Source organism: Geotrypetes seraphini, chromosome 1 (genome assembly GCF_902459505.1).
Source record: "Geotrypetes seraphini chromosome 1, aGeoSer1.1, whole genome shotgun sequence".
Taxonomy (NCBI): Eukaryota; Metazoa; Chordata; class Amphibia; order Gymnophiona; family Dermophiidae; genus Geotrypetes; species Geotrypetes seraphini.
Genome location: NC_047084.1, coordinates 447,260,351 through 447,288,037, shown reverse-complemented (window position 1 = coordinate 447,288,037; position 27,687 = coordinate 447,260,351). Strand labels below are relative to the sequence as shown.

Sequence of the window (27,687 nt, the reverse complement as noted above, 5' to 3'; positions counted from 1 at the left end):
TATTGTACACCGTCTTGAACTGAAAAGGTATGATGGGATATAAATAATGCTAAATAAATAAATAAAAATAAAATAGGGGAAGCCTCTGCTTGCCCTGGATCAGTAGCATGGAATGTTGCTACTCTTTGCGGTTCCAGAATCTTGCTTAATCTGAGATAATGGAATGTTGCTACTCCTTGGGTTTTGGCCAGGTACTAGTGACCTGGATTGGCCACCATGAGAACCGGCTACTGGGCTTGATGGACCATTGGTCTGACCCAATAAGGTTATACTTAAATTCTTATGTAAGATGATGGCTGCATGAAAGTCACCAAGGTAGAGGGAAACCTGGCACTAAGGAAAAGCACAGTTAGGGCTGGATTCTGCAACCTGGCACCTCCAAAATGGCTAGGTGAAACAGAGGTCCCCAAAATGTAGGCCAGCATTTTGAAGGCCTAAATTTCCAGCGCCTGTGTTTCATATAAATCGTGGCTACATAGGTGTATACGGATACCTAAGGTCATTTCCAGTGTTAGCCACACCTTCTTCGACCTTGGGCACCTCCGTAGCTGCGATTACTGTGCTGGTTTGGAAGGTGCCGGCAGGCAGCTAAATTTTTTCTTTCTTAATGGTGGGTTAATTACTTTCTAATGATGAAGTCTATTAAGTTAAGCTGCAGTACGGTCTCTACAACTGCCTAACTAAAGCTGCTGTTTTTGGCCGCTTGCCAGAGCACCATCATCTTTGCAGGCACCCCCGCAGCTACCTCCAGCATAGCTGAGAAGAGGTCCTTGTCGGCCTCTTTAAAAATATCCTGTGCCGCGGAACATGGCCTGCAGTCGCGAGCCCGTGGCCATGAGTCCGAAGGGGCGTGGACAAAGGGGAAGGACACAACTCTTTTGAGCCCCTTCGGAGCCCTAGAGGAGCAGAGGGCAGAAGAGTAATTCCCTATCGATATGGGGAAAAGAAAGGCAAAGATAGTATCATTTTTGCCTTTATTAGGGCCAATAGAGCGCCATTTCCAGCCTTTAACATCGCCAATGTTAGGGAACAGGGCGGTTCCATCTCCTCTTACTGCCTCTCTCTCCTCAGGCGAACCGTCCCCGCCTCTTCAACCAGCAATGAATTCAACTGGGAGTCCTGTTCCTGCTCCCGAAGAGGAGACAGCTTCACCTCAAGCACAAATATCTTTACCAACTGTGAGTAAGGACATACAACAAACAAATAATATCTTCCCAGGGAATGAAAACTTTGATTCCTGTCCGTATGGTGATACAGTCAAGTCAAGACTCTATACCTAAGGACAAAGTAATTTCTCTTAATGATGACTGGTTGGTTGTAAATAGGATAGAGTCCTTATTACAGAGCATGGTTACCAAACTCTGTCAATTTTCATCTGATATAACAGTTAAAGTAAATGAACAAGAAAACCAGTTATCTTCACTTACTGTTAGATTAGATAAAGTAGATAATTCTGTGGAAGTTTTGCAAAAAACCGCTATCTCTAATATTAAAGATAACTTATCCTTACATAATCAAATGGAAAAGATGGAGAACCTGGCAAGAGCAAAAAATCTTAGATTTCCCTATATCACATTATTTGGCACCTTTGGAACTCCAGAAGATGTATATGAGGGATGTTTTACAATATAATCAGGTGGAATTATTTACTCCTGATAACTTATACATCCCCAGGAGTACTAAAGAAACTAGTGAAGAAGAAGAATTGGACAAGATTGTGTCTCCAGATAGTTTAAATATTTCCCAGTTTCTAGAATCTTCTAAGGATGTGATTACTAAATGAGCAACTTGTTGGTAACATTTAAATCAGAAATTGAGAAACAACTTATACTTAAATTGTATTTTGTGAATAAACAAGCCTTGTTTTGCGGACACAACATAGGAGAAAACAGTTTCTACAGCTTAAACCAGGGATCTCAAAGTCCCTCCTTGAGGGCCGCAATCCAGTCGGGTTTTCAGGATTTCCCCAATGAATATGCATTGAAAGCAGTGCATGCACACAGATCTCATGCATATTTATTGGGGAAATCCTGAAAACCTGACTGGATTATGGCCATCAAGGAGGGACTTTGAGACCCCTGGCTTAAACCCAAAGTTATAGCTGTGGGAGCTACTTTTTTTAAACAAAAATTCCCTTGCAAGTGTATTGTAAACTATAAAGCTGATAAATTTGTTTTTGTGGATCCGTCACAATTGGAGAATTTTTTGATTGATAAGGTTACACTGAAAGTTTCAGATACTAATGTAATTGTTGAAGAAGTTTAAGGACATATTGGATGTGGTCATTTTGCATGCAAAGGATGATTATATATTGTTTCTTATATAATTTTTACTTTCTGTATTGAGCGGCCCTTGTTAATGTGGACTTGGCATAAGTCTTAATTTGAATTTTAAGTTGTTTTTTTGAAATGTTTCTTTTTCTGCTTTTCCTGATTTTTGTTATTGATGTAACAAATACTAATAAAATATAAATAAAGAAAGCTGCTGTTTTTAATCGTACCTAGGTCACAAAAGTCACAGCTTTTGCATGTTCTGAATGGGAACATAACAAAGTTGTGCAGCTTAACCAATCGTGGAAAAATGTTTGAAACAAATGAATAAATAACCTACAAACCTTACTGAGCTCCTTCAGCTTGGTTCTTATATAGCAGGGGCAGGGAACTCCGGTCCTTGAGAGCTGTATTCCAGTCGGGTTTTCAGGATTTCCTCAATGAATATGCATTGAAAGCAGTGCATGCAAATAGATCTCATGCATATTCATTGGGGAAATCCTGAAAACCCGACTGGAATACGGCTCTCGAGGACCGGAGTTCCCTACCCCTGTTATATAGGGTCCGGTTTTACAATAGGGTGCTAATGTGAGAAATCCAAAGAGTGTCTATTTTAAGCCTATTTTATAAAGGCAATAGAGGTGCCTGAGAGCTTTTATAAAATAGATTCCCAGATCCATCCGCGATAGTCCACAGATGCTGATGCGCAGATTTATACCTCTATGCACATCCATCAAGCTGTTATGACCTGTTGCTTCTATCTCTTCAATATCACCAAAATTCGCCCCTTCCTCTCTGAGCACACTCCCCGTACTCTTGTCCAAGCTCTCGTAACCTCACGCTTAGATTACTGCAATCTACTCCTAACTGGTATCCCTCAGTGTCGCCTCTCCCCCTTGCAATCTGTGCAAAACTCTGCTGCGCGTCTCATCTTCTAGCAACCTTGCTACGCTCATGTCACCCCTCCCCTTAAGTCACTTCACTGGCTCCCTATCTGCCTTCGCATACAGTTCAAGATCTTATTGCTGACCTACAAGTGAGTTCATTCTGCTGCCCCTTCAACATCTCTTCTTTCCTTATACACCTCCCAGAGAACTCCGTTCTTCAGATAAGTCGCTCTGAGCTTTACCCTTCTCCGCCACTGCCAATTCCAGACTTCGTTCTTTTTCATCTAGCTGCCCCCTATGCCTGGAATAAATTACCCGAGTTTGTCCATCAAGCCCCTTGTTTAAAAGCAGACTGAAGATTCACCTTTTTGATATAGCCTTTAATCCTTAACCCTACTCCTCTGCCCTCCAACCCAGCCCGCTGATTAACCATTCCCCTTAATTGTATCCATGGCATCCTGTTTCTCTTTGGGAAGCAGAGCTGAGATTGTGATGTCATAATTCCTCATTCCACCAATAAGAGCCAATAAGAGGCTTCATTGTCCTGTACTACCCTCTGCCCTCCAACCCAGCCTGCTGATTAACCGTTCCCCTTAACTGTATCCATGACATCCTGTTTGTCTTTGGGAAGCAGAGCTGAGCTTCTGATGTCATAATGGCTCTTCCACCAATAAGAGCCAATCTCATCAGTGATGTCACAATGGCTTGATTGTCCTGTACCTCCTCTGCCCTCCAATCCAGCCAGCTGATTAACCGTTCCCCTTAACTGTATCCATGACATCCTGTTTGTCTGTCTTGGCTGTTTAGATTGTAAGCTCTTTCGAGCAGGGCCTGTCTTCTTCTTTGTGACTCTGTGCAGCGCTGCGTGCATCTGGTAGCGCTATAGAAATAATTAATAGTAGTAGTATACCACTTTTTTTGAAACTACTTTCAACTCTTAACTCCCACTCACTGCTGCCTTCCTTTTGTTTTTTCCTTTGAATGTCTTATTTACTATCAAATAACTTGTATTTTCTTTCCTTATCTTTTAATATGTTTGTAATGTTAGTTTATATGTTTTGCAAGACTTAGTTTTTGTCATTTATTTTGTTGTCCCCTAAATTTTGGAATTTTATTGATATGTACATCGCTTCAAATTCTGATTAAGCGATCAATCAAATTCTTATTAAACTTGAAACTTGATAATCTCCCCAAACCTGTAATGTTCTGTCTAAATTAGACTGTAAGCTCTTCTGAGCAGGGACTGTCTATTGTGTGTTAAAATGTACAGTGCTTTTCAGTGCTATAGAAATAATAAATAGTAGTAGTAGGTTATAAAGTGTAGCCCTGATCCTACAAACGACGCCTAAAACATAGGTGACAAGGAACGTGGCGCTTTGCGTGTCAATATTAAGTTAGGCGCCATTTATAGACTTGCACCTAGCAGCGCCTAAAGTGGACTTAGGCATCCTAGGTGTAGGCACACCTTATTTATGCCACGGTTTTCTTGGCCTAAATACTGGTGCATTACATGCAAAACATGCCAACAATCTCTCCCCTAACCACGTCTACTTTCTGGTAGACGCCTTGGACTAGGTGCTTACCATCCGATTAATTTTAATTTTAGCCAATTATGAGGTGTAAGAGCTTATTATTGGCACCAATTAAGCTTTTAAAATAATTAAGGTCTCCTTTTACAAAGCCGCAGTAGAGGTTTCTACAGAGCATTTACCTTGCCAGCCCGCGGTAGAAACCTCTACTGCAGTTTTGTAAAAGCCAGCATAAGTTAGGCGTCTAGACCAGCTAGGTGCGCCAATCCAGGTGCCTAGCTATAGGCGTCTTTTATTGAATCTGGGCCTGTGTGTGTACTTGACATATTTTATAGTCAAATATATTTTATTGAGCTCTAAAGAAATGACAGTCAATACAACACAAGACAAGAAATTCAGCTCACAATTTTGTCATATATCCCTCTAAACTCTCCCCACCCACACCCTGCCCCACCCATCCCCCAAGTCTTCTTACACACACACACCAAAAAAAATATAGAAAATTCAACCCAACACCAGAAACAAATACAGATTAACAGTTTAATAAACAACTACGGGCCACTGGAGTCATGGTATTCCAAAAGGGTACCCAGGTGCATTGAAAAGCTCTCCCAGACACCGAAGAAAAGTCCTGGACGCCCCTGCGCTCCCACATCAAAAGGGAAATCATAAAGAAAAGTCCGGAGCCTCGAAGTCCATCCATTTCAACAGGATACACTTCAGGGATGAAAGCACGGTGAGGCACCAAACAAGTTGAGAGGAGTCTTATGTGTAGTAACAGTCCAAGTATTGTTTACAAAGAGAAAAATAGCGTCCCAGAAGGATTGTATGTAGGGACAAGTCCAAAACATGTGCCCCAATCCAGCTTCGGGGTCAGCACAGCGAAGACAGGCTGCAGAAGTTTGAATTCCAGCCAGGTGCGCTCGTTTAGGTGAAATGTATAAGCGAAGGATCTGCTTATAATGCTGTTCCCCAAAAAGTCATGTATCTTGACATATTTTATAAAATCTGCACATACAAGTACATCACAACTCTTCCCCTGCTCCTCTCAAAGGATGCCCTTGGAAATGCCTACATTTTATATCCAAATAAGTAAGTACCATCTCGTTAGCATGCATACCTGTATACATGTCTGCAATTTTATAAAAGGCATGCTCTGTATTACAGACTTTACATGTGGAAATACCTTTCAAAATTACCCCTCCCCCTACACACACACACTGTGTGTGCTTTGAAATGAGGATTTCAGTCCAGCTGTTTCCCTGAGGGAGACATTTAAAAGGACACATCTGCTGCTCCCTTCATTCTCTCTCTGCTGCTTACAGGGACAGTGGTATGGCCAGGTTCTCCAGATACAAAGAAAGTCATTCCTGTGAGCCACAGAAACTGTTCTGAAGCTCCCTTGTCAGTGTATAAGCATTTGCCTCAATAAAATTCCACGGAAAATAAAACTGGAGGCAAAGGAACCAGATATTTGAGCGCAGTCTGGGGAATTTCAGTTGTTGTTTTATGCTTTTATTCAGTGAAGCACTTAATTAAAAATAAAAATACAGAACCTGAGCTCACTGCAAATATGGAAATGTGAAATCCCACAGCCTTGGAGATACATTGGCCACCTTTGCTTCTAGAATTTGGAAACATTTCACCGCAGCCAGCTGTTAGGCATTTCCTCTTTCCCAGTTTACTGGCAATATATCTATGAAATGCTCCGCTTATCCCGCAAAAAGGTAGCATGACTTTAGACAGGAAACACAAGCAAAAGGTTGATCCTTGATGCTCCACAGAATCAGAAGTCTGACAAAAGCAAAAACACTGTGGAGAAGGTGATGTTCAAGATGCAGGCTTTATTGAAAGTACAAATATCCCTTAAATGTTGATGTATATGAGAGAGTTCTTTAACACAAAACCCACAGTTCTTATGTACAAAGTCCTTCAGCATGCGCAGATGCATGCTCAAGGCCGGCAGAAGCAGGAACCGGCACGGCACCGGCACGTCCTGTGGGCTGCGCGCCGGTGCCAGATGGGGGGGGGGGGGGTAAGTTTAAGTTGTTCAGGCGAGGGGTGCCGGTTCGCGCCGGGGGGGGGGGGATGCCAGTTCGAGCGGGGGAGAGCGATGCCGGTTATCGGGGGGGGGGGGGTGCTCGCAAATCGAGTCAACACTCAGATTGCGAGACATGTTTTGCGAGAATGTTTTGCTCTTCTTACAAAACACTCGCAAACCGAGGTTTGACTGTATATATATGTTGTGGAGTTTTATGTTTTATTGTAGGCTGAAAGACTTCAAGCGTTCACAGCTGTCTGGATTTGGAGGTAATCCTACCCAGACAACCAATTGTGAACTATCACTGGTCTTTAATTGCCCTTCTTTTGACACTCTTTTTGTATTTTATTTTTAAATTTTTAATCTTTTTTATGTTATTTTCACTAACACCTAGGGCTCCTTTTACTAAGCTGCGTTAGGGCTTTAATGCGCGGAATAGCGCACGCTACAATGCCCCACGCGCTAGACGCTAATGCCAGCATTGAGCTGGCGTTAGTTCTAGCCGTGTAGCGTGCGCTAATCTGCGTGTGCTAAAAACGCTAGCGCACCTTCGTAAAAGGAGCCCTCAAAGTGATAGAAATCTGTCAGCGACCACTCGAAACAGTACTGCTAGTTTCAATTTATGCTGTTATTCATCAAAGCTAGCTTATTATATAAAGCTTATGATACTTAGCTTGTATAGTACTGCTGTAACGATAGTGCTGGCAGTTTTTTTTAACTATACAGTACTCCCCCAATATTCTCGGGGGTTCTGTTCCTGGAACCCCCGCGAATGTTGAAAAACCGCAAATACGGTTTTTAGGCAGGGGAGACAGGAGAGGGCAGCCGGAGCGCAGGCGAATGAAGGAAATCACTCGCGGTATTGCTCCAACCGCCTCTTCCTGTACTAAAGTCGGGCCTCACCAATCAGAAGCTGCTTTGACACGCAGTCATAAGAACATAAGAAGTGCCTCAGCTGGGTCAGACCTGCGGTCCATCGTGCCCAGCAGTCCGCTCACGCGGCGGCCCAACAAGTCCAAGACCTGTGCAGTTATCCTCTATCTATAGCCATCTATCCCTTTTTCCAACAGAAAATTGTCCAATCCCTTTTTGAACCCCAATACCGTACTATGTCCTATCACGCCCTCTGGAAGCGCATTCCAGGTGTCCACCACACGTTGGGTGAAGAAAAACTTCCTAGCACTTGTTTTGAAGCTGTCCCCTTTCAACTTTGAGTGCCCCAACATTGTATTTATTACATTTATTTGTATTGAGTCTGTGATATGTTGTAAATTAGCGCTGTGAGGTTATTCCATGTGTTTTTGTGCTTTCTTCTCCCTAGCGCTGTTCTTCCTCTTGATAAAGAGTGCTTTCGAAACACGACTCGTGTTGAAGGAGTTGAATTTGTCATGGAGTGATTTTAAATCAATTGTTTTGCATTGGATGAACTCACATGCAACGAGTTTGGATATTTTATTGATGCACTTGCACTTTTTCACTGTTCTATGCACAAACTGTGATTTGGCAGCACATGGACACCATTTCATCCAGCTGGTTAAGGAGTTCCAGTCCGTCTCCAATTATAGCATCTTCCTGATCTTTGCACATGGATTTTGAACTGGCTGCTGATCTTTTGTCGAAGATAAGTTGTTGATTCATTATTGTTTTAATGGAGACTTAATTACTGTAAGATTTCTGTTCGCCTTCCTCTGGGTTTTCGAATATATTTAAAGATTAAGAATAATTAAATAATTTGATATTTTGATTTTCGAGCATTGGATTCTCTTGTATTATAGTATTTCTTATTAGTTTGAGAATCTTATTATTCAGCTTTTATCTCTCAGATTTATTATTTGTTTGTACAATATACAGTTAACCATCACATAGGGAATCTACATTATTTTTTCTCTCCATTTAATGAAACTAATTTCAACAAAAAATGTGTACGTATACTAGCACTGGGGTATTAAAAATGGTATTAAGTTCCCAGGTCCATGCTGTTATTGATCGTGAGGGTTCATAGAGGGCATAATTATGTGGTTTGTTCTGTGGAATATGGGAGCAGGTGTCGCTTTGCATTCTTCATGTCATCATCACATGGGTAAAAGACAGGATCAGAGGCACTTCACCACTGGCATGTTCTCTGAAGTAGAGAAGAGCTGGAAGGGAAGAACGTTAGTTTTCTCACTCCAGGAGGAGAAGCAAGGGTCTGCCACTAATGATCCAGGCATTAAATGTGATTGCAATCACTGGAGTGCTATCTCCCCTATTAGAGAATACGTGAACAATTCCGAGCAACTACAAGGATTTCAGGGCTAAGGGTGCAGCATACAAATCCATATCTGTTTTTAAGAAAGTTCTGGACATCAAGGCCAGGGAGACACCAGTCATTTATGTCTGTGACTGTGACTATAATATGGAACAATTATTTTTATTTTTTTTTAATCTTTTCGGCCACTTTTTCTCATTCACAGCAGTCAACTGGTAAAATTTCATTTAATTGACTGTCATACCGATCCTCAGAGGCTTAAAAGGCTTCACTTTCCTTCATCCTAAAGAATCACAAAAGCTATGCTGAGTTTTGCCTGCCAACCTGTAGGTTTGGACCCTCTGTTCAATTAAGGATCCATAAAGTCCACTAGGCTTAGGAGTCCTTTTACTCAACTGTGGCGCTAGTGTATGTTTACTGCAGCTTAAAAAGGCTTACCGCCGGACACATGCAGGCATCCTGTGATAAATTTCAAATTTCTGTGTGTTACCTGGGGTGCTAATCATTTCTAAAATATAGGGGTGGGAGAGGACATGTTTGGGAGGCAGAGACTGGATGATCTTGCACTATGTTAGTGCATCTACATTACTGTAAGAACATAAGAACATAAGAAACGCCTTCACCGGATCAGACCTAGGTCCATCTAGTCCGGCGATCCGCACACGCGGAGGCCCAGTTAGGTACTCCCTGTAGGAGACCCGGATTTCCCGTATCCCTCGATATGATTTGCAAGAAGGTGTGCATCCAACTTGCGCTTGAAACCCAGAACAGTAGTCTCCGCCACAACCTCCTCCGGGAGAGCATTCCAAGCGCCCACCACTCGCTGTGTGAAACAGAACTTCCTGACATTTGTCCTGAACCTGCTACCACTCAGTTTCAGGCTATGACCTCTTGTCCGTGTCACATCTGAAAATGTCAGTAATGCTGCTTCCTGGTCTATTTTGTCAAATCCTTTTAATATTTTAAAAGTCTCTATCAAATCCCCTCGCAGTCTTCTCTTTTCAAGGGTGAACAGTCCCAGTTTTCTGAGGCGTTCTTTGTAGCTCAAATTCTCCATACCTTTGACTAGTTTCGTGGCTCGCCTCTGCACCCTCTGTGTGCTAACTAGTTAGCATATGATTACTGCCTGAGCCCTTATCGCCTATAAGTGTCAGTAAATGCACACATGGTGATTTGGGGAGGGGGGGGGGCAACATTAACACATGGCCATTAATAGAAAAGAAAAGGAAATTGGTTATTTTCCGGAGATGGTTAAAAAAAAAAAAGGCCTTAGCACATGGGAAAAAACAGCATTTTTCCACTTTTTACAACAGTTTAATGAAAGATTCGCTGACATCTCCTTTTAAGAAAGCTGCGATAGTGAGCCCCAGCGTGGCAGATGTGACAGTCCATAGGAATTGAATGGGCTATGTCACATTTGCTGCACGGGAATTGTGCTTGTGTATTTTTGCTGCCACAAATTTTCAAAGAAAATTTCCTGCAGAGAAGTGGTCCAGGGGTCCGACCGTTGTGTTTTTAGTATGTGTAAACATATCATCAAACACATCAGAGCAAACGTATTTGAAGAACAGTGTATCAAGAAAGTAAGGCCTTCTTTTACTAAGCTGCAATAGAGGTTTCTATCGAGGCCCAGAGTGCTAAATGCTCTATGAGCGTCGGAGCATTTAGTGCTCCAGGCCTCGGTACAAACCTCTATCGCAGCTTACTAAAGGGGGGGGAGGGGGAGGACCGCTAAATAAACATAAACATACAGTCATCCTTCGATGTAATGGACCCCAATTTAACAGATTTCAGATTTAACTGCCAAATTGCCAGCAGCTATTCTATGTTATAATTACAGTGGTGACAGAATTCAAAAGTTGCAGAATTCCAAAGCAAAACAATCAAAATTTAATATGTAGGTACAATATATATTTCTTATACATGATGTGTGACATAGCTGAATTTGTGAATTTAAATCTGAAAATTGATTGCATTGCACGTCACAATATATGGACCGCCCACCTCCTGTGGTCAGCGGCGATCCCAGATAGCAGTGCTTTCTTGGTGGGTCTATCTGGCTGCGTGCTTTAGCCGGCCAGCAGATGAAAATTGGCAGTGATTGGCTATGTCATGTAACATAGCCGGTCACTGGGTTAGGCAGTGAGCTGGATATTCAGCAGGAGATAGCGGGTTATCTCCTGCTGAACACTGGTGGATAGCAGGCTAAATGGGTCTAAGCCAGGGATCTCAAAGTCCCTCCTTGAGGGCCGCAATCCAGTTGGGTTTTCATGATTTCCCCAATGAATATGCATTGAAAGCAGTGCATGCACATAGATCTCATGCATATTCATTGGGGAAATCCTGAAAACTCGACTGGATTGCGGCCCTCAAGGAGGAACTTTGAGACCCCTGGTCTAAGCTGACATAGCCGGTTAAGTTCTGCTGAATACCAGGGGGGGGGGGGAAATAAAATGTAATATTTCTGGCCCAGTTGAAGCCAGTAACTGTGGGGAGCGGGGGGCTAGAGGAAGAAAAATGCCAGTAAGCGGGAGACTCGAATATAAACGAGACTCCAATATTTGGGTCATTTTTTTGGGCCCAAAAATGTTCGTTTGTATTTAAGTATATACGGTTAAGCATGTAAACAACCACTTTTCAGCTGCACGCTATTCTCTTCATCCCAAATTCTATGCTAGTTAGGCGCTGTCAGGCACCTGTTCTAATTGGTTTAATTGGTTTTAATCAACATGATAATTGATCATGTCATGTAAAAGAAATGAAAATTTCATTTAAAAAAAAGACGACGTCTCCACAAAAGATGCCGGAACCGCTTACTGGTGCCTAAGGCTAAAATAGGCATGATTAACGCCGGAAGCACCCTTATGCATCGGTAGGCACCTCTGTAGTCACGATTCTCATCACAGATAGGCCTTGAAACATTTCCGGCGCACATAGCCGCACACCTTTCTGCGCACATAGCCGCAAATCTATAAACAGTGCTGCTACATGATTGACATGCGATTAGTGCCACTTTTTTGGTCGGCTGCCGATCAAAGCACCATTTATAGAATTTCAGCCTTTGTGCCTGCATTTGATGGTCCATGCTTTGCAGGTATGGAATTTAGGCAGAGTGTAGGTGGGAAGCATGTGTGTACATTATAAAACACATTTGGCCTTTATCTGCCGTCGTGTTTCTATGTTTGCCTGTTTGCCAATCTAGGAGCAGGCACTTGCATCATCTCTGTGGCTGATGTAAGTGCTCACACCTAGACCTGTTAGCATTCTATAAAGAAAAGTAGGATCCAAACGGGTATGTTCTTGATGCCTGAAATTAGGTGCCCCCTTTATAGAATTACCCTCTACAGATTTGAGTCTTACATTTGTTTGCTGAGAGTTGTGATTTGTACTGCCCACGGACAAGTCGGCAAGTAGATCCATCTCCATTGCAGACCCCACAGTTGTCTTCCTTCACGGTGCTTCCCAACTGATGATCACAGCCCACAACCTGTCAAGAACAAGAGGCGGAGCTATTCAAAGTGAACACTTGCAGTAATGGAGGAGTCTGTTATTAGATAAAGTGCTTAACGCAGGGGTGTCAAAGTCCCTCCTTGAAGGCCGCAATCCAGTTGGGTTTTCAGGATTTCCCCAATGAATATGCATGAGATCTATTAGCATACCATGAAAGCAGTGCATGCAAATAGATCTCATGTATATTCATTTGGGGGAAATCCTGAAAACCCGACTGGATTGTAGCCCTCGAGGACCAACTTTGACACCTGTGGCTTAAAGTATGTTGAGAGTACTCTGGTATTATAAAGGGCTTTTCAAAATCAAAGGGAAAAGAAACCACACTGGCCAATGTATGACTTCAGTACCTTATGAAAAAGGCTAGGGGTGCTAGCAGCAAGCCTCTAGAGCAGTGGTTCCCAACCCTGTCCTGGAGGACCACCAGCCAGTCAGGTTTTTGGGATAGCCCTAATGAATATGCATGAGAGAGATTTGCATATAATGGAGGTGACAGGCATGCAAATCTGCCCCATGCATATTCATTAGGGCTATCCAGAAAACCTGATTGGCTGGTGGTCCTCCAGAAGTGGGTTGGGAACCAATGCTCTAGAGAAGGTGAGGGGCAAAAAATAAGAGGGGAAAAAGAGTCAGTTGGACGGGCCTGACGTGGAGACAGGATCATGGAGGCTGGCTGTGGGAGAGGCTGAGACAGAGTGAATTTAGGGGAGAAGCCTTTATTCCGCATACATGTGTTGATCTCAGTTTCTGAGCAGATGGGTAGCTGCATCATCGGGGGAGGGGCGAGGGGAATCCCGCATTTCCCTTGGTTCCATCCACTTTGTCCAGCAATGGTTTAGGCTCTCACACTGAGCTTCTTTTTGCCTAACTGACCCCTACTTGAAAATGTGTAAAGATCCCTGCCCAAGGAGAAGAGGGTAGAAGGGCACGAGAAAGGCAGAAGATCTGCAATGCCAGGACAGCAAAAACAAGCAGCAGACCCGCAAGTATATACAGTAAGGTCAAAAGCAAGAATTTAACAGAATAATAACATATGCCTGATGTGGCTACATTTCGCCTGGAGGCTGCGTCAGAGGCAAAACTGGAGGGCAGAAATGAAGACATAAATATATCAATCAATAAAATCATAAATACATAAATAATTGAAGAAAACCATGCATAGCTATATAAAAAATGCAAGCACCCAACAGATAACATACTTAAATCATTTCTAAAAATAACCTTATTGCATTCAAACACGTCTATAAAAACTTATATGAAATAAATGACCAAACAATAAATAGATAAAAAGAGAAGAGGCGGGTGAGTACTTTAAAAAAAAAAATCTTTAAAAAGTGGTCGAAGTACTCTAGAAGTGCTCAAAATGATTGTGACTAAAAGTCCACTTAAAAAAAAAAAATACACATACCTAGAGAGGTAAAATGAAAACAGCAAGCTTCCCTCTAATTATGGGGGAATTTATGTCTTTTGCCCTTATATACTTGTGGCTCTGCTGTTTGTTTTTGCTGTACTAGCATTGCAGATCTTCTGCATCTCTTGTGACCTTCTGTTTTACTTGAGGTAATATGTCATTCTCTCCCTGCAGACATTTTGGCCCAGATTCCATAAATGGTGCCTGAAACATAGGCGCTGAGGAACGCAGCACAAAGTATATGTCAATCATGAGTTAAATGCCGTTCATAGATTCATGCCTAGCGGTGCCTAAATTGGACTTAGGCGCCAGCAGGCGTCAAAATCTTAGGCGCCCCCTATGCCAGGTTTTTCTGGCGCCTAAGGGCTAGATTCACTAAGCCCACCTTACCTTGCCGGTCCGTGTCCGATCCGGGCTCCCTATTCACAATGTGTCCTTATGCTAATTAGGCCTTTCGGAGGCACGCCCCCAATCAACCATGCGGATCGCAGAAGAGCAATCCCAATGCATGCGCAGACCATCTTGTAGATGGTCTGTGTATGCGTCTAAGACCCCTCTCTGCCGTGACTTTTTAAAAACTTTTTTGTATCCCAGCGATCCCGTAGTTTTAACCTGCTTTAAACCCGCAGGTTAAAACCACGGGCTTGCAGTGCAGGAAAGGGCAGGAGAGATTTGGGGTGGCAGGCAGGAGAGATCCGGGGACGAGCAGGTCGGCGATTCGTAGAGATCAGGGCGGCGATTCGGGAGAGAGCAGGCAGGAGAGATCGGGGCAGAGCAGGCAGGAGAGATCAGGGAAGAGAATCAGGGCGGCAGGCAGGAGAGATTCGGGGCAGCAGAGAGCAGGGCTTCAATGGAGCTGGAGAGTCAGAAAGACGTTTGCTACTGGTCCCCAGCAGTCGCTTCTTGGGTTGATCGGCCAGCCCAGTCGGTTTCAAAAATTTCTTTGGTGAATCGTGTCCCTGTCTACTTTGCATGCACGGATTGGAAGCGGATCGCGGGAGAGGTTAGTGAATCGGGTTGCAGGGAAATCTGGTCGCAAAAGGGTTGAAAACCGATCAGTTTGCTTAGTGAATCTAGCCCTAAGTCAAATTAAGGTGACTACATGCAAAACATGCCCATGATTCTCCCTTAACAACGCTTACTTTCTGATTGGCACCTTGGGCTACGTGCTTAGATAAAAGTGGTAGGCACCTACCAAGTTAGGTGCCTACCATTCAATTAATTTTAATTTACGCCAATTATTAAGCCTTTGAGGTTTTCTGAGGCTCAACTACTGGAATTACTTCCCAGTGGACCAATTTTAAGAAGAAATGATGAGATGGATGACTTCAGCCCTTTTGTACTAAGGTGCGTTTAGACTACAAGCGTTAGCGTGCGCTAAATCGATTAGCGCGTTAATCGGTTGATTAGCGTGCTAATTGATTTAGCACACGCTAAATGTTAACGTGTGCTTGTTAGTCTATGGACGTATTAACGTTTAGCGCACGCTAATTCGATTAGCGCATCTTAGCAAAAGAGGGGGGGTTAGTTGAATACTGGGAAGAAACCATTATATTAAGAGGATGGTATGTGCATAACTACATTCCTCCACTCTGTTGGGAGTACTGTAGACAGAAATTGATACCTAGGGGTCCAAGAATCAATAAAGACAACCAAGTCTCCAACCTGTTGACAACAACCCCAGACTACAAGATGTTCAGAAAGGAAATAAAAACTATACTCTTCAAGAAATCTCTTAATAAAGCTTAATATCATGATAAAGCTTAACCCCCCCTCTTACCATCCCCTCCCTAACTCCAAATCCTACTTTTCCCTCTCTTGGAAACCTTCTCTGATCTAACGTTGTAACCCTTCTTCCATAACTCTTTTTGTAATCCGCTTTGAACCGAAAGGTAATGGCGGAATAGAAATCTGTAATGCGATGTAATGTAATGTATGTATAATGACGATAGAGATGGTTTAACGAAATGGGAAGCATTTCTGAATAAATGTTCTCTAGTAGAGAATGACACAGGGACAAGTTTTCCCCCGCGAGAACTCATTTTCCTATCCCGTCCCCGCGAGTTCTTTTCCTGTCCCTGCCCCATCCCTGCAAGCTCCGTCCTCATCTGCACAAGCCTCAAACACTTTAAAATCATGTGTTCGAGGCTTGTGCAGTAGGGCAGAGATTACAAGAATGGGGCAGGGACAGGGATAGAGGTAAAAGTCGCAGGGACGGGATGGAGAAATTGAGTTCCTGCAGGGATGAGGGCAAATTTGACGCCATGTCATTTTCTATTCTCTAGATCTGCGCTGGGTTTTACTAAACATCATTAGAGGTTTTTAGCGCGGGCCAGCTCATAGGAATTCTTTGAGTGTCGGAGCATTTACCTCGCCGGCTCATGCTAACAACCTCTAGCGCCGTTTAGTAAAAGGAGCCCTAATGATATTGTTAATTCAGACTTCAAATAAAAAGTTTGAACAATTCAAAGAAGAATTGGATAAAGAATTGAGCCTGTTGAAAGAGCAGAAAGCTAGTTTTGATGTTCTTTATGCAAACTATAAGAAGCAGTGTTAAAGTTTTAAGAATAAAATGACAAAGACCAAGTTGAACAAATTAAAACGAGATGAAACAAATGATAAATATAAGGCAGGTTATCCCTGGCAAAGAAAAGGAAAGACATCAGGAGGTTTTAGACAGGAAACCTTCAATAAACCAAAAATCCCTCCCCCTATGAGGACCTCTTCCTTAGGAACACCTAAACAATTGAGTAATCATTAAGAGCCCTGTAACAGAGAGAAAAAAAAATAAAATAAAAGAGTGAAGCAATTCAGATGAGGTGTTTGAACCTTCTGTCACTTTATACTACCCCACCTAGCAGAGGGTTCATAGACAACGGCGCGAAAGACAAAAGCGCGCGCCGACAATTGAGCGCAGCGCGCGCCACTGCACCGCTCTAAATTAGGGGCTCCGACGGAGGTTTTTGTTGGGGAACCCCCCCAGTTTACTTAATAGACATTGCGCCGGCGTTATGGGGGGTTTGGGGGGGTTGTAACCCTCCACATTTTACTGTAAACTGAACTTTTTCCCTAAAAGCAGGGAAAAAGTGAAGTTTTCAGTAAAATGTGGGGGGTTACAACCCCCCACACCCCCCACAACGCCCCCACAACGCGGCGCGATGTGTATTAAGTAAAGTTGGGGGGGGTTCCCCCCCACGCCCCCCCCGTCGGAGCGCTAAAAACAGTAATTTAGAGCGGCGCGGTGGCGCGCGCTGCGCTCAATTGTCTGGGCGCGCCTTTGTCCCGGCGCGCTTTTGACCTGACACCCTAGCAGAGTCATTTGAGAGAAAATCATTGCTGACACCCAAAGGATTTGATTAGTACGAATAATGATTTTTGGAAAACCTGGTATGCATTTTATTTTATGACCATATGTCATTTGAGATTGTACAGATTTAACACAAAGCATTGGCATGTGATTTAAAGCATTCCTAGTTTCTCAGAGAAAGAAATAATGGCTTGTAAGAGACAGAAGAATTTGAAGGATGTGCTGGTACCCTCAGTGCTCCCTGTTCTCCAGAATTAAGAGCACTGTTAAACATTATCCTGGTGGAAACCGCTTTACCCGTGGAGTGAACCTGAGAACAAAGACTTTTGTACACCCAGGGACTGGCGAGAAATATGATTTAAGACATTTCTCCAACTGTAGATCTGAAGGCATCATCTGTGTTATGATCTGCCCTTGTGGATTACTGTATGTAGGGAAGACAAAGAGATCATTTAAATCCAGGATTACTGAACACAAAAGCGCAATCACTCGAAAGATTGCTGAGAAACCACTGGTCATAAATTTGAACAGTTGCGGTCTCTTATTGTCAGCAAGACCACCATCTCATTGAGAGGTGGGAATTTAGACAAATTGCTTTTACAGGAAGAACAGAAATTTATATTCAGGTTTAACACTGTAATGCCTCATTGATTAAATCATGAATCAGATTTATCAGGTTTTTAAAAAAATGTTTGACGTTTCTTTCTTTCCCAAGGACACAGCAGTTACAGGGTTAAATTAGGCAAATAGTTATTACAGGAATAGCTACCAATATTTTTCTAACATTTACAGAGTCAAAATACATATTTAAGATTATTTGCTTTTTATACATTGCACAAAATACTTATTTCAAATATACATATAATGCACAGTTTTTGACACCTTTCTCACCCCTATGCATAGTATATGATAAATTAATCCTAGCCAACCAGAAAATTGAGTCAGTTTTCATATATACAAAGTAATATGAGTTCCTAGATGCTTCGCTTTTTCCTTTTCCCTGTGGCAATACATAATTTTCTTGGCCCAGCAGTTTCCTTTCACTACTTTAAGATTCCAGCTTCAGCTAGGCTATTGTGTTGTGAGGTTTTGGTCTAAAATGCTGTTTTACTCCATTTTGTAACCCTCCTCCAAATCTATTCTCAGTGATCGTCCTTGGCTGGGGGTGTGGGGGAGGGGGAGGCCACAAATCATGGCTCCTTCGGTATCCTGGATACATAGACACAGGTGACTTGAGTGCGTTCAGTGTGTTTATGCTCTTTGTCCTCTACAAATCTCCTTGGGCAAGTGGACAACCAGAAAAACAGAAGCTATGGCCCTCGGACATTTACTTGTTGTGCACTAATTTCAGTAAAAAAAATAAATAAATAAGGGAAGTTTCAATTCAGTCTCACCCATATTGGAACAAGGTATAAGGAACTAAATAAATTGGTCTGCCTGAGCATTGTACACCAACAAAGTTTCAGATTGGTGAATTAAGGACCCTGCCTTCCCCTGCTTGTGTTCTCTAATCCATGTCATAAACATTAGGTGGCGTATGAGTTCTCTCTAGCATGGATTCTCAGATACAATGGCGTGAGTAGTAGTTTACAAATATTTCCAGCTATGCTGAATACACCAAAATCCAATACAAAAATCTCGTCTATCTTTTCAGCTTATTCACTTTCCACGGCAAGAAAGAGAAATTAAACACATAAGTTTCTAACACTGTATTTTTGATGTAAGATGCTTTCTTAAAAATGTATCTCCTGCAGTCAAATGTAAGACATTGAAAACATAACTAATCCAAAACCATCTCAATGTCCTTGATGTTCCTTTAATTTTCTTTTAAACTTTTTTTAGGCCTCAGACTAGCCATTAGGTGCCATGCATTTCTATGGTCACCAAACAAACTTATGGCAATGGCATCCTCATTAGCCACATTATATATTTTTTCACATTTTTCTTATTTAAAGTGCTCAGTGCTATTTTTCTTTAGTGTCTCATATAACTTAATTCTTAAAATTATTATAACTTAATTGACTTATCTTAAGTCAGTCTTCTCTCGTACTATCATCGGGAAGGGACCTGTCATTCCGACGTGTTTCGCGTTCTGGCTGTTTCAAGAAAAGTCCCCCCTTTTCAAACTTGTTCGCACCATCCCGATCTGTATAATGCTTATTGAGATAAGCATTATACAGATCGGGATGGTGCGAACAAGTCAATTAAGTTATAATAATTTTAAAGAATTAAGTTATATGAGACACTAAAGAAAAATAGCACTGAGCACTTTAAATAAGAAAAATGTGAAAAAATATATAATGGGACTAATGAGGATGCCATTGCCATAAGAACATAAGAAGTTGCCTCCACTGGGTCAGACCGGAGGTCCATCTCGCCCAGCGGCCCGCTCCCGCGGCGGCCCACCAGGTCCTTGACCTGTGAAGTGAATTCTTGACCTTTATAATCTACCTCTACTTCTATAACCTACCTCTGCTGCTATCTGTACCCCTCAATCCCTTTATCCTTTAGGTACCTATCCAAACCTTCCTTAAACCCCTTTACTGTGCTCTCGCCTATTACAACCTCTGGTAGAGCATTCCATGCGTCCACCACCCTCTGGGTAAAAAAGAACTTCCTAGCATTGGTTCTAAACCTGTCCCCTTTCAATTTCTCCGAGTGACCCCTGGTGCTCGTGGTTCTTCGCAGTTCGAAGAATCTGTCCTTATCCACTTTCTCTATGCCCTTCAGGATCTTGAAGGTTTCTATCATGTCTCCTCTAAGTCTCCTCTTCTCCAGGGAGAACAGCCCCAGCATTTTCAACCTGTCGGTGTATGTAAAGTTTTCCATACCTCTTATCAGCTTAGTCGCTCTTCTCTTGGCTCCCTCGAGTACTGCCATGTCTTTCTTGAGGTACGGCGACCAGTACTGGACGCACCATTGCACGATACAGTGGCATGATAACTTCCTTTGTCCTGGTTGTGATACCCTTTTTGATGATGCCCAGCATTCTGTTTGCTCTCTTTGAGGCTGTCGCACACTGCGCCGATGGTTTCAAAGTTGTGTCCACCATCACTCCCAGGTCTCTTTCAAGGTTGCTCACCCCTAGCAATATTCCCCCCATTTTGTAGCTGAACATCGGGTTCTTTTTCCCTACGTGCATGACCTTGCATTTCTCTATGTTGAAACTCATTTGCCACTTTTTTGCCCACTCCTCCAGTCTCGTCAGGTCCCTTTGTAGGTCTTCACAATCCTCCATGGTTACGACCCTGTTGCAGAGTTTGTTGTCATCAGCAAATTTAATGACCTCACATTTCGTCCCCGTCTCCAGGTCGTTGATAAACAGCACCGATCCCTGTGGAACTCCACTCTTGACCCATTGCCAATCTGAGTAATGCCCTTTTACTCCAACCCTCTGTTTTCTGCCCGCCAGCCAGTGCCTGATCCATCGGTGGACATCCCCTTGCACCCCATGATTCCACAGCTTCTTTAGCAGCCTTGTCGAAGGCTTTTTGGAAGTCAAGATATATGATGTCTTTGGCTTCCCCCTTATCTATCCGGCTGCTTATCCCCTCAAAGAAGTGCAGTAAGTTCGTGAGGCATGACCTACCCTTGCAGAAGCCGTGTTGGCTCTCCATAAGTTTGTTTGGTGACCATAGAAATGCATGGCACCTAATGGCTAGTCTGAGGCCTAAAAAAAGTAAAAAAAAGTTTTAAAGAAAATTAAAGGAACATCAAGGACATTGAGATGGTTTTGGATTTCTTAAAAATGTAAGCATGAGTCTCGATACAAGGCATTTCTGATGCTAAAATTTGAGATTGACAGTTCTAATTATTCATTATTAAATTAAGACGCTTGTTGTAGGCCAGGCAAAGACACAGAGGCCATACACAAAACCCTGCATTTCTTGCACACAGCTCTGGGGTAGATTTCCTAGTAAGTGTTAGGCAGTACATGCATGTAACCAAATAGTATACCTTTATTGTACATTATGCAAATAAGATCATTTTCCATCCTTATTAGTATATATATATTTTTGGGATGTCTAAAAGAGATTTCTGGTATTGGTGGGGGAAGACAAAAAGTAGGAGAGAGGACCGGGTGGGGGGCAGGGCAAGAAGTGGAAATGAAGTTCTTGGAGCACTTGTGACACAGAGGGAGATTTTAAAATTAGGGATGATAAAGAAGGGTCAAGAGGAGGGAGGACCTGAAATTTAGGACAGGGGAAAAGCAGGAAATGAAGATCGAAAAGGTATCCAGGCTTTGCTCCTACAGTACTTCTTGCATCTTCCCCTCCTCCCCAATGCTGATCACCTCTCACAAAAACCCTGGCTGTGAAACCTCCCCTCCCTGCTAACCCCGTTTAGAGAATGACATGGGTCCTCTAGCTTCTCATTTGCTTTTTTATCCCTTATATTATATTTTAAGACTGTTTTAGAATTTGGATTACCTGTTTGAATACTGAATTGATTATTTTGGCAATTTGAAATTTTTGTTTTCTTGTATTTATTAATCCTAAATTATTTATTTACATATTTTTAATAGTGGTTTTTATTATACATTCTCTATTATATAAATAGAGGGGCATAATAAAAAGAAACATCTTAGTCTATTTTGGGCCTAAGTCGCAAGTCACCCAAAGTCGGACAAAAGTCGGACATGGGAAAAGGTCCATTTTCGAAAAATATGTCCAACATATTTTTCCCCCTGAAAATCATCTAACTGTACGTCCAGCCGTCTGTTCATCCAGACCGCTAAGTCGTCCATCTTTATACTCCATATTCGTCCATAAATTTGTCCAAGTCACAAACGCCTAGAAAAAGACCTTTTGGGTACGGGAGGAGCCAGAAAAGTGAAGGACTGGACACCCAGACATGGCACCAGAGTAGTGGGGTACCTTACAGGGCATTGCTGTAAACTTTACAAAAAGGATCCCACATAAATATCTCACTACAGCTCCCTTATAGTTCATGGTGAGCCCCCCAAAACACCTCCAGAATCTACTAGACCCACCTATCTACCACCCCAATAGCCCTTATGGCTGCAGGAGCCACTTATATGGAATACAAAAGGGTTAGGGTTTTTTTGAAGGGGTGCATATTTTTCATCATGAATGTAGTGATTAGAGTGGCTTATGGGCCAGGGTCCTCCTGTCCATAGCTCACTAACCCAACCCCAAGATCACTTTTGAAAAAATACCCACAACGCTGTTAAGTACTTTTTCTAACAGATTTAATATAACTATTTGAATAATTGCTTTGGGATTTATTGGATTATTTTCTTTATAGAATTTAAACTCTGTGTGACACAGGAGGGAAGCTTGCTTTTTCATTTTACCTCTCTAGCAGGCTCATAATCAAAAAACACAGATGTCCAAAAAAGCATCCTAAATCGGCTCTTGGACGTCGTAATCGCCAGGACGTCCAAGTGCCGAAAATCAAAAACGTCTTTCTGTATGTATAGTGAGATGTTCCAGCCTCTGTACATTCAGAACACGAGATGGGTGTGGTGGAGGCATGTTATGAGCACGCTTTGGGCGTTCTCAAGGATGGGTTAGACATGGACGTCTTACAGCGATAATCAAACATGTTGCATGACATCTTGGACAGAACTTATACACTTGGAACTACACCTGTTTTAGATGGATCTAAGTGCCACAAAGGTGCCCAAACTGACCACATGACCACTGCATGCATTGAGGTAAGACACTCCCACATTCCCCCAGTGCTCATCGACACCCTTCCACCACATATAAATGAGAACAAAAAGGTACATACCTGTCTCTAAAACAGCAGCATCTGGTATGGGAAAGCCTAGTAGAGCTGCACACAAGTGTCTTAAGTAGCATGGTGAGTGTTCTAATGAGCCACTCTAACCACTACATTTATGGTAGAACGTGTGAGCCCACCCAAAACCTACTACACAGTGTGATAGGCAGACTATGCCTGCTAGGAGTGTCCCTAGAGCAGTGCACAGTTCCAATCCAGACCCTTCTCAAATTCTTTCAGTTAAACCATTTCTTGAGTCAAAAGAGGACTTTCCTTCTTTGGCCTGTAGAGGGCCCTCAGTCTGTTGGAGGAACCACATGCCATGGGGCTGGAGCTGAGCCCTGATACTAGTGCTGAGTTGTCTCATGAAGTTGCACCTATGGAAGTCTGCTGCCTAAAAACAAGTAACTAAATGTTTTGCTAAGAATACTTCAAGTTTGTTTTGTCTGTTTGTTTGCAAGAGCTGAATAATTCTTACTCCAGCTGAAGAGTGAAGTAGTTATTTTGTTGAACTGGGCAAGGACTTTATTTTGAAGTTTTGGTTTTTCCTTTTGAAAGTTTAATTGTTCTTTCCTTGTTAGGAAAGTGGACTGTGATAGTCAGAGGCAGTGGGGTTTGCCCCATGCTTCTGTGGTGGGATAGTGGGCCTAATTATTGGCAGTTTAAAGACCACACAGAGCACACTGTCTAACCAGCACTCTGTTGCTGAAGAAGTCAGTACAGCAGCACTGGCTTGAAGCTGAATTGATACAGCTCTGAAGTTATTGCTTTAGTTTGGAAGTTTTCTTTTCTTTTGCTATGAACACTTTATGGACTGCAAACTGAAAGTGACGTTAACTCTGTGAAGGGAAGATTTTTGCTATATGATTTTGGACTATTTTGATTTGTTTCTCCCACAGAGACTGTTTTCTAATAGAGTTTTGCAATGTGCATTTGAAGCCTATTGGCTCCTACAGAATCATCCTGACAAGTATTCTGTTATTTTTTCTGTTTTGAGGATTAAAGTTCCTGGTTTCATTGAAGCTGTGCTTATTGCATTTGATGGTGTCTCTTGCACTGAACGCTGTATTATACCCTCTTTGTGCAGCCCGCAGCGCTCACAAGAGTTTTCATGTACCGGTGATCCCAGACACCTTGCCTGGAGCTTGCCGGCTACAACAGCCATATAGGTGCAACCTGCAGCCATAAGTGCTATTGAGGTAGTACACAGAAGGGTATAGTTGGTTTTGGGGGGTTGGGAGTCGCACCATAAATTATAAGGGGGTTATGATGAGATATACAGCTAGCACCCTTTATGTGACATTCACAGCAGTGCCCTCTAAGTTGTCCCATTGCTCTGTTGGGATGTCTATGTGGCCAGTCCATTACTATGCTGGCCCCATCTACATACAAATGGTCAGGATTAGGACATTTTCAACATGGATGTTTTTCTAATAGAAAATGGGGTATAAAGTTAGATATCCTGGTGGCCAAGATGTCTAAGTAGATGATTAAAAAAATAATTAAATTATATTTGAACCTCTAGCAGTTTGCCATTCGAAAATGGCCATTTTTGTTCATCCAACTTTGGATGTTCAGATGGAAACGACCAAGCTGGACTTAGACATTTTTTTCAAAAATACCAAAATACCTCTCCATGTATGTGTATTTTTTTTTTTTAACGGACTTTTAGTCACAATCACTTGAGCACTTTTATAGAGCACTCTGCCTAGATTTAAAAGATTTTTTTTTTTAAGCACTCACCCACCTCTTCTCTTTTTGACCCCCTTTTATCAAGCTGTTAGTGTGTTTTGTTTTTTTATATCACCGGCCACTGTGGTAAAAGCTCTGATGCTCATAGGAATTATTTGAGCATCAGAGCTTTTACTGCAGTGGCTGATGATAACTCCCCCCCTCCACTAACGCGTCTTGATAAAAAGGGGCCTTTCTTTGTTTATTAATTTATTCCATATAACTTTTTATAGATGTGTTAGAATGCAACAAAGTTATTTTTAGATACGATTTAAGTACAATATATTATCTGTTAGATGCTTGCATGATTTATGTTATAAATATGCATTGTTTTCTTCAATTATTTATGTATTGATTGATTGATATATTCATGTATTTATAACGTTTGGTAATTTATGTCTTTATTTCTGCCCTCCAGTTTTGCCTCCGACACAGCCACCTCCGACGTAGCCACATCAGGCATATGTAATTGCTTTATTAAATTCTTGCTTTGACCTTATACACTTATGGGTTCACTGTTTGTTTTTGCTAGGGAAAGATGATTCACTGTGGCTTGGCCTTAATTAAAAAGCTCACCATACCTATTTAATTAGGAGAGGGTATTTTCTAGGACATGTTATATGAGGGGGTGCTGAAAAGTTCGCAGCCCAGCCAAGAAGAGAATGACGTGGATATGGTTCAATCAATGATCTGAAACAAGGTCAAAACATAGAATTTTGTTTCTGCAAATTGGCACTTAAACGAAATAATAAAACACTGTTTTCAGCTACAGTGGCAAAATACTGCTCAGAATTTAGGAATGTGTTTGTGTGGGCTGAGAACTTTTCAGCACCCCCTTGCATAATCATTATTTTTCTGCCCAAAATACATGCCCATTTTCTAACAACTCACACCCCAGGAAGAGTGTATGGGCAAGCCAGAATCTATGTGGGTGTAAGTCTCCTCTCGGACAAAACTTTCCAGTTTATGGCCCTCAAACAAGCAGTGATCGATACAGTTACAACAATCCTTTTTCATACATACAGGCTTCACAATAACTCTTCTCCTAATCATATCACATAAAAAAATTAGGTTTTGGGGGATGATTAATGTTGATGTTTAGACATGTCTATGTTATATGTGATAATCGTAGGGAAACAAGATTTTATGTATATAATATGGAAACCACATAGTTGTATGCAGTATATAATTTTTTTAAGAAATAAAAATAAATATATACTTTGTTCATGGATTGGGGTGGAGAGAGAGAGTTCTTAACTGGGGGCAGTTTTCATTTTGCCTGCTTTATTGCACCATCTGCAGGTACTTTTTGGGAGTGTGTGGTGCAGTGGTTAGAGCCACAGCCTTAGCACCCTGAGACTGTGGGTTCAAATCGCACACTGCTCCTTGTAACCTGAATGTACCTGAATGTAAACCACTTAGACTATAAGTGGTATATAAATGCTTAAATAAATAAATCTCGTCAACAGTTTTCAATGTGCATATTGTAGTGAAAAAGTAACTACCAACAATTGTGCCTGCTTGTTTTATGGCCATTTGGCACAGAACATGTGTGTGGGTTTAAAAATGCAATCTCCGCGCATTGCTCTCCTCCACTGATCTCAACACGCCCAGGGAATGATTTCTAACACAGGTAAAAAGTCCAATGCCTGTATCTCTTATCTCCACATCACTCTGTTCCTGGCATCATCTCCTTACCCTGAGCGGAAATGTATGTGTAATGTCAAACAATGCATATATTTTTACCTGCGGACAGGTTTGGCAATAATCTATTCCCCAGTTCCCATGTGTAAAATCTTACTTTATCCATCCAAAGTGCTTTGATGATCACTTTCCTAGGGGATAATTATCAAACTCATTTCCATGCATAAAACTTTGATTTATGCATGGAAATCACTTACAAAAATGCCTTGACTTTATGTGGGTAACAGGAAGCCTTCCTGGATTGAAGCCGGGGCAGGGTCCACTCTTTGTAGTCCCCATGATGCTGCTTCTGGCATTTCATTGTAAGTAGCTGTTCCTGGGATTCATACAGTGGCGTGAAGAGCTCCTCTACTCTGAAAGTTTATTTATTTATTTACCCTTTTTTTTTTTTTTTTAGCCTGTCCTCCCAAAGGAGCTCAGAACAGGTTCCATATCAGGTACTCAAGCATTTTTCCTATCTGTTCTGGGGGGCTCACAATCTATGTAATACACTTGGGGCAGTGAAGGTTTAAGTGACTTGCCCAGGGTCACAAGGAGCAGCACGGGGTTTGAACCCACAACCTCAGGGTGCTGAGGCTGTAGCTCTAACTGCGCCACACTCTCCTCTTTTCACTGATAGGGTCTGCTCTGTGCTCCAAACATGGATGAAGACTTCCGTAGAGGTACCCAGTTTGGAAATTGCTCCCATTATGCTATATTACACATCTAGATTCAATGAGGCATAGTGCTGTTTTCTTCTTAGTACCGGTATATTATGGAATGCCCTTCCCCCAACTTTTCAGCTAGAGCTTGCTTTATTAGGTTCAAAGCCGCACTAAAGACACATTTGTTTCCAAAGGCCTTTGGTGCGCAGCAGCCTTTTGGAGATGTTCTGGTCATGAGTCTGTTCTTCCTGTCCTTTTTCTGACTCTCTTCTATTTAGCATTATACTAATTTTCTCTTGGATTTTGTTTGTAAACCACTATGCCTTATCCCCTCAAAAAAAAGGTATATAAAATCATATAAATATAAATGTATATGGTCTTACCAGTATAAATACTTGCTCATAGTGGTGCACATAAAATCACATTCATAATTTTAATTATCACATATGAACATCCATTGTTTTAAAAACATATAATTCCAACCTCACATCTTAAAACATAATTCTATTTAGGAGAAGTCCAATGCCCCCTAGAGTTACTCAACCCCAAAAGGCAGGCTTTTAGTTTCTTTTTGAACAGTCATGTATTAGTTCCATCTTAAGTTCTTTAAGAAGAGCATTCCACTAAGTGGGTGCCGTAATGGAGAACATTTTAGACCAT

At 42.0% G+C, this 27,687-nt stretch overlaps 1 protein-coding gene across 4 annotated transcripts in view; it reads right to left on the bottom strand.

The window, feature by feature from the left end:
• The window catches only part of ADAMTSL1 (ADAMTS like 1), a 1,156,072-nt gene that overhangs the window by 351,412 nt on the left and 776,973 nt on the right, over positions 1-27,687 (bottom strand). For all 4 annotated transcript variants that reach the window (XM_033920627.1, XM_033920609.1, XM_033920600.1 and 1 more), the window contains one exon: positions 12,336-12,462. In XM_033920627.1, coding sequence (XP_033776518.1) covers positions 12,336-12,462 — 127 coding nt within the window. The remainder of the gene's footprint in view (positions 1-12,335; positions 12,463-27,687) is intronic.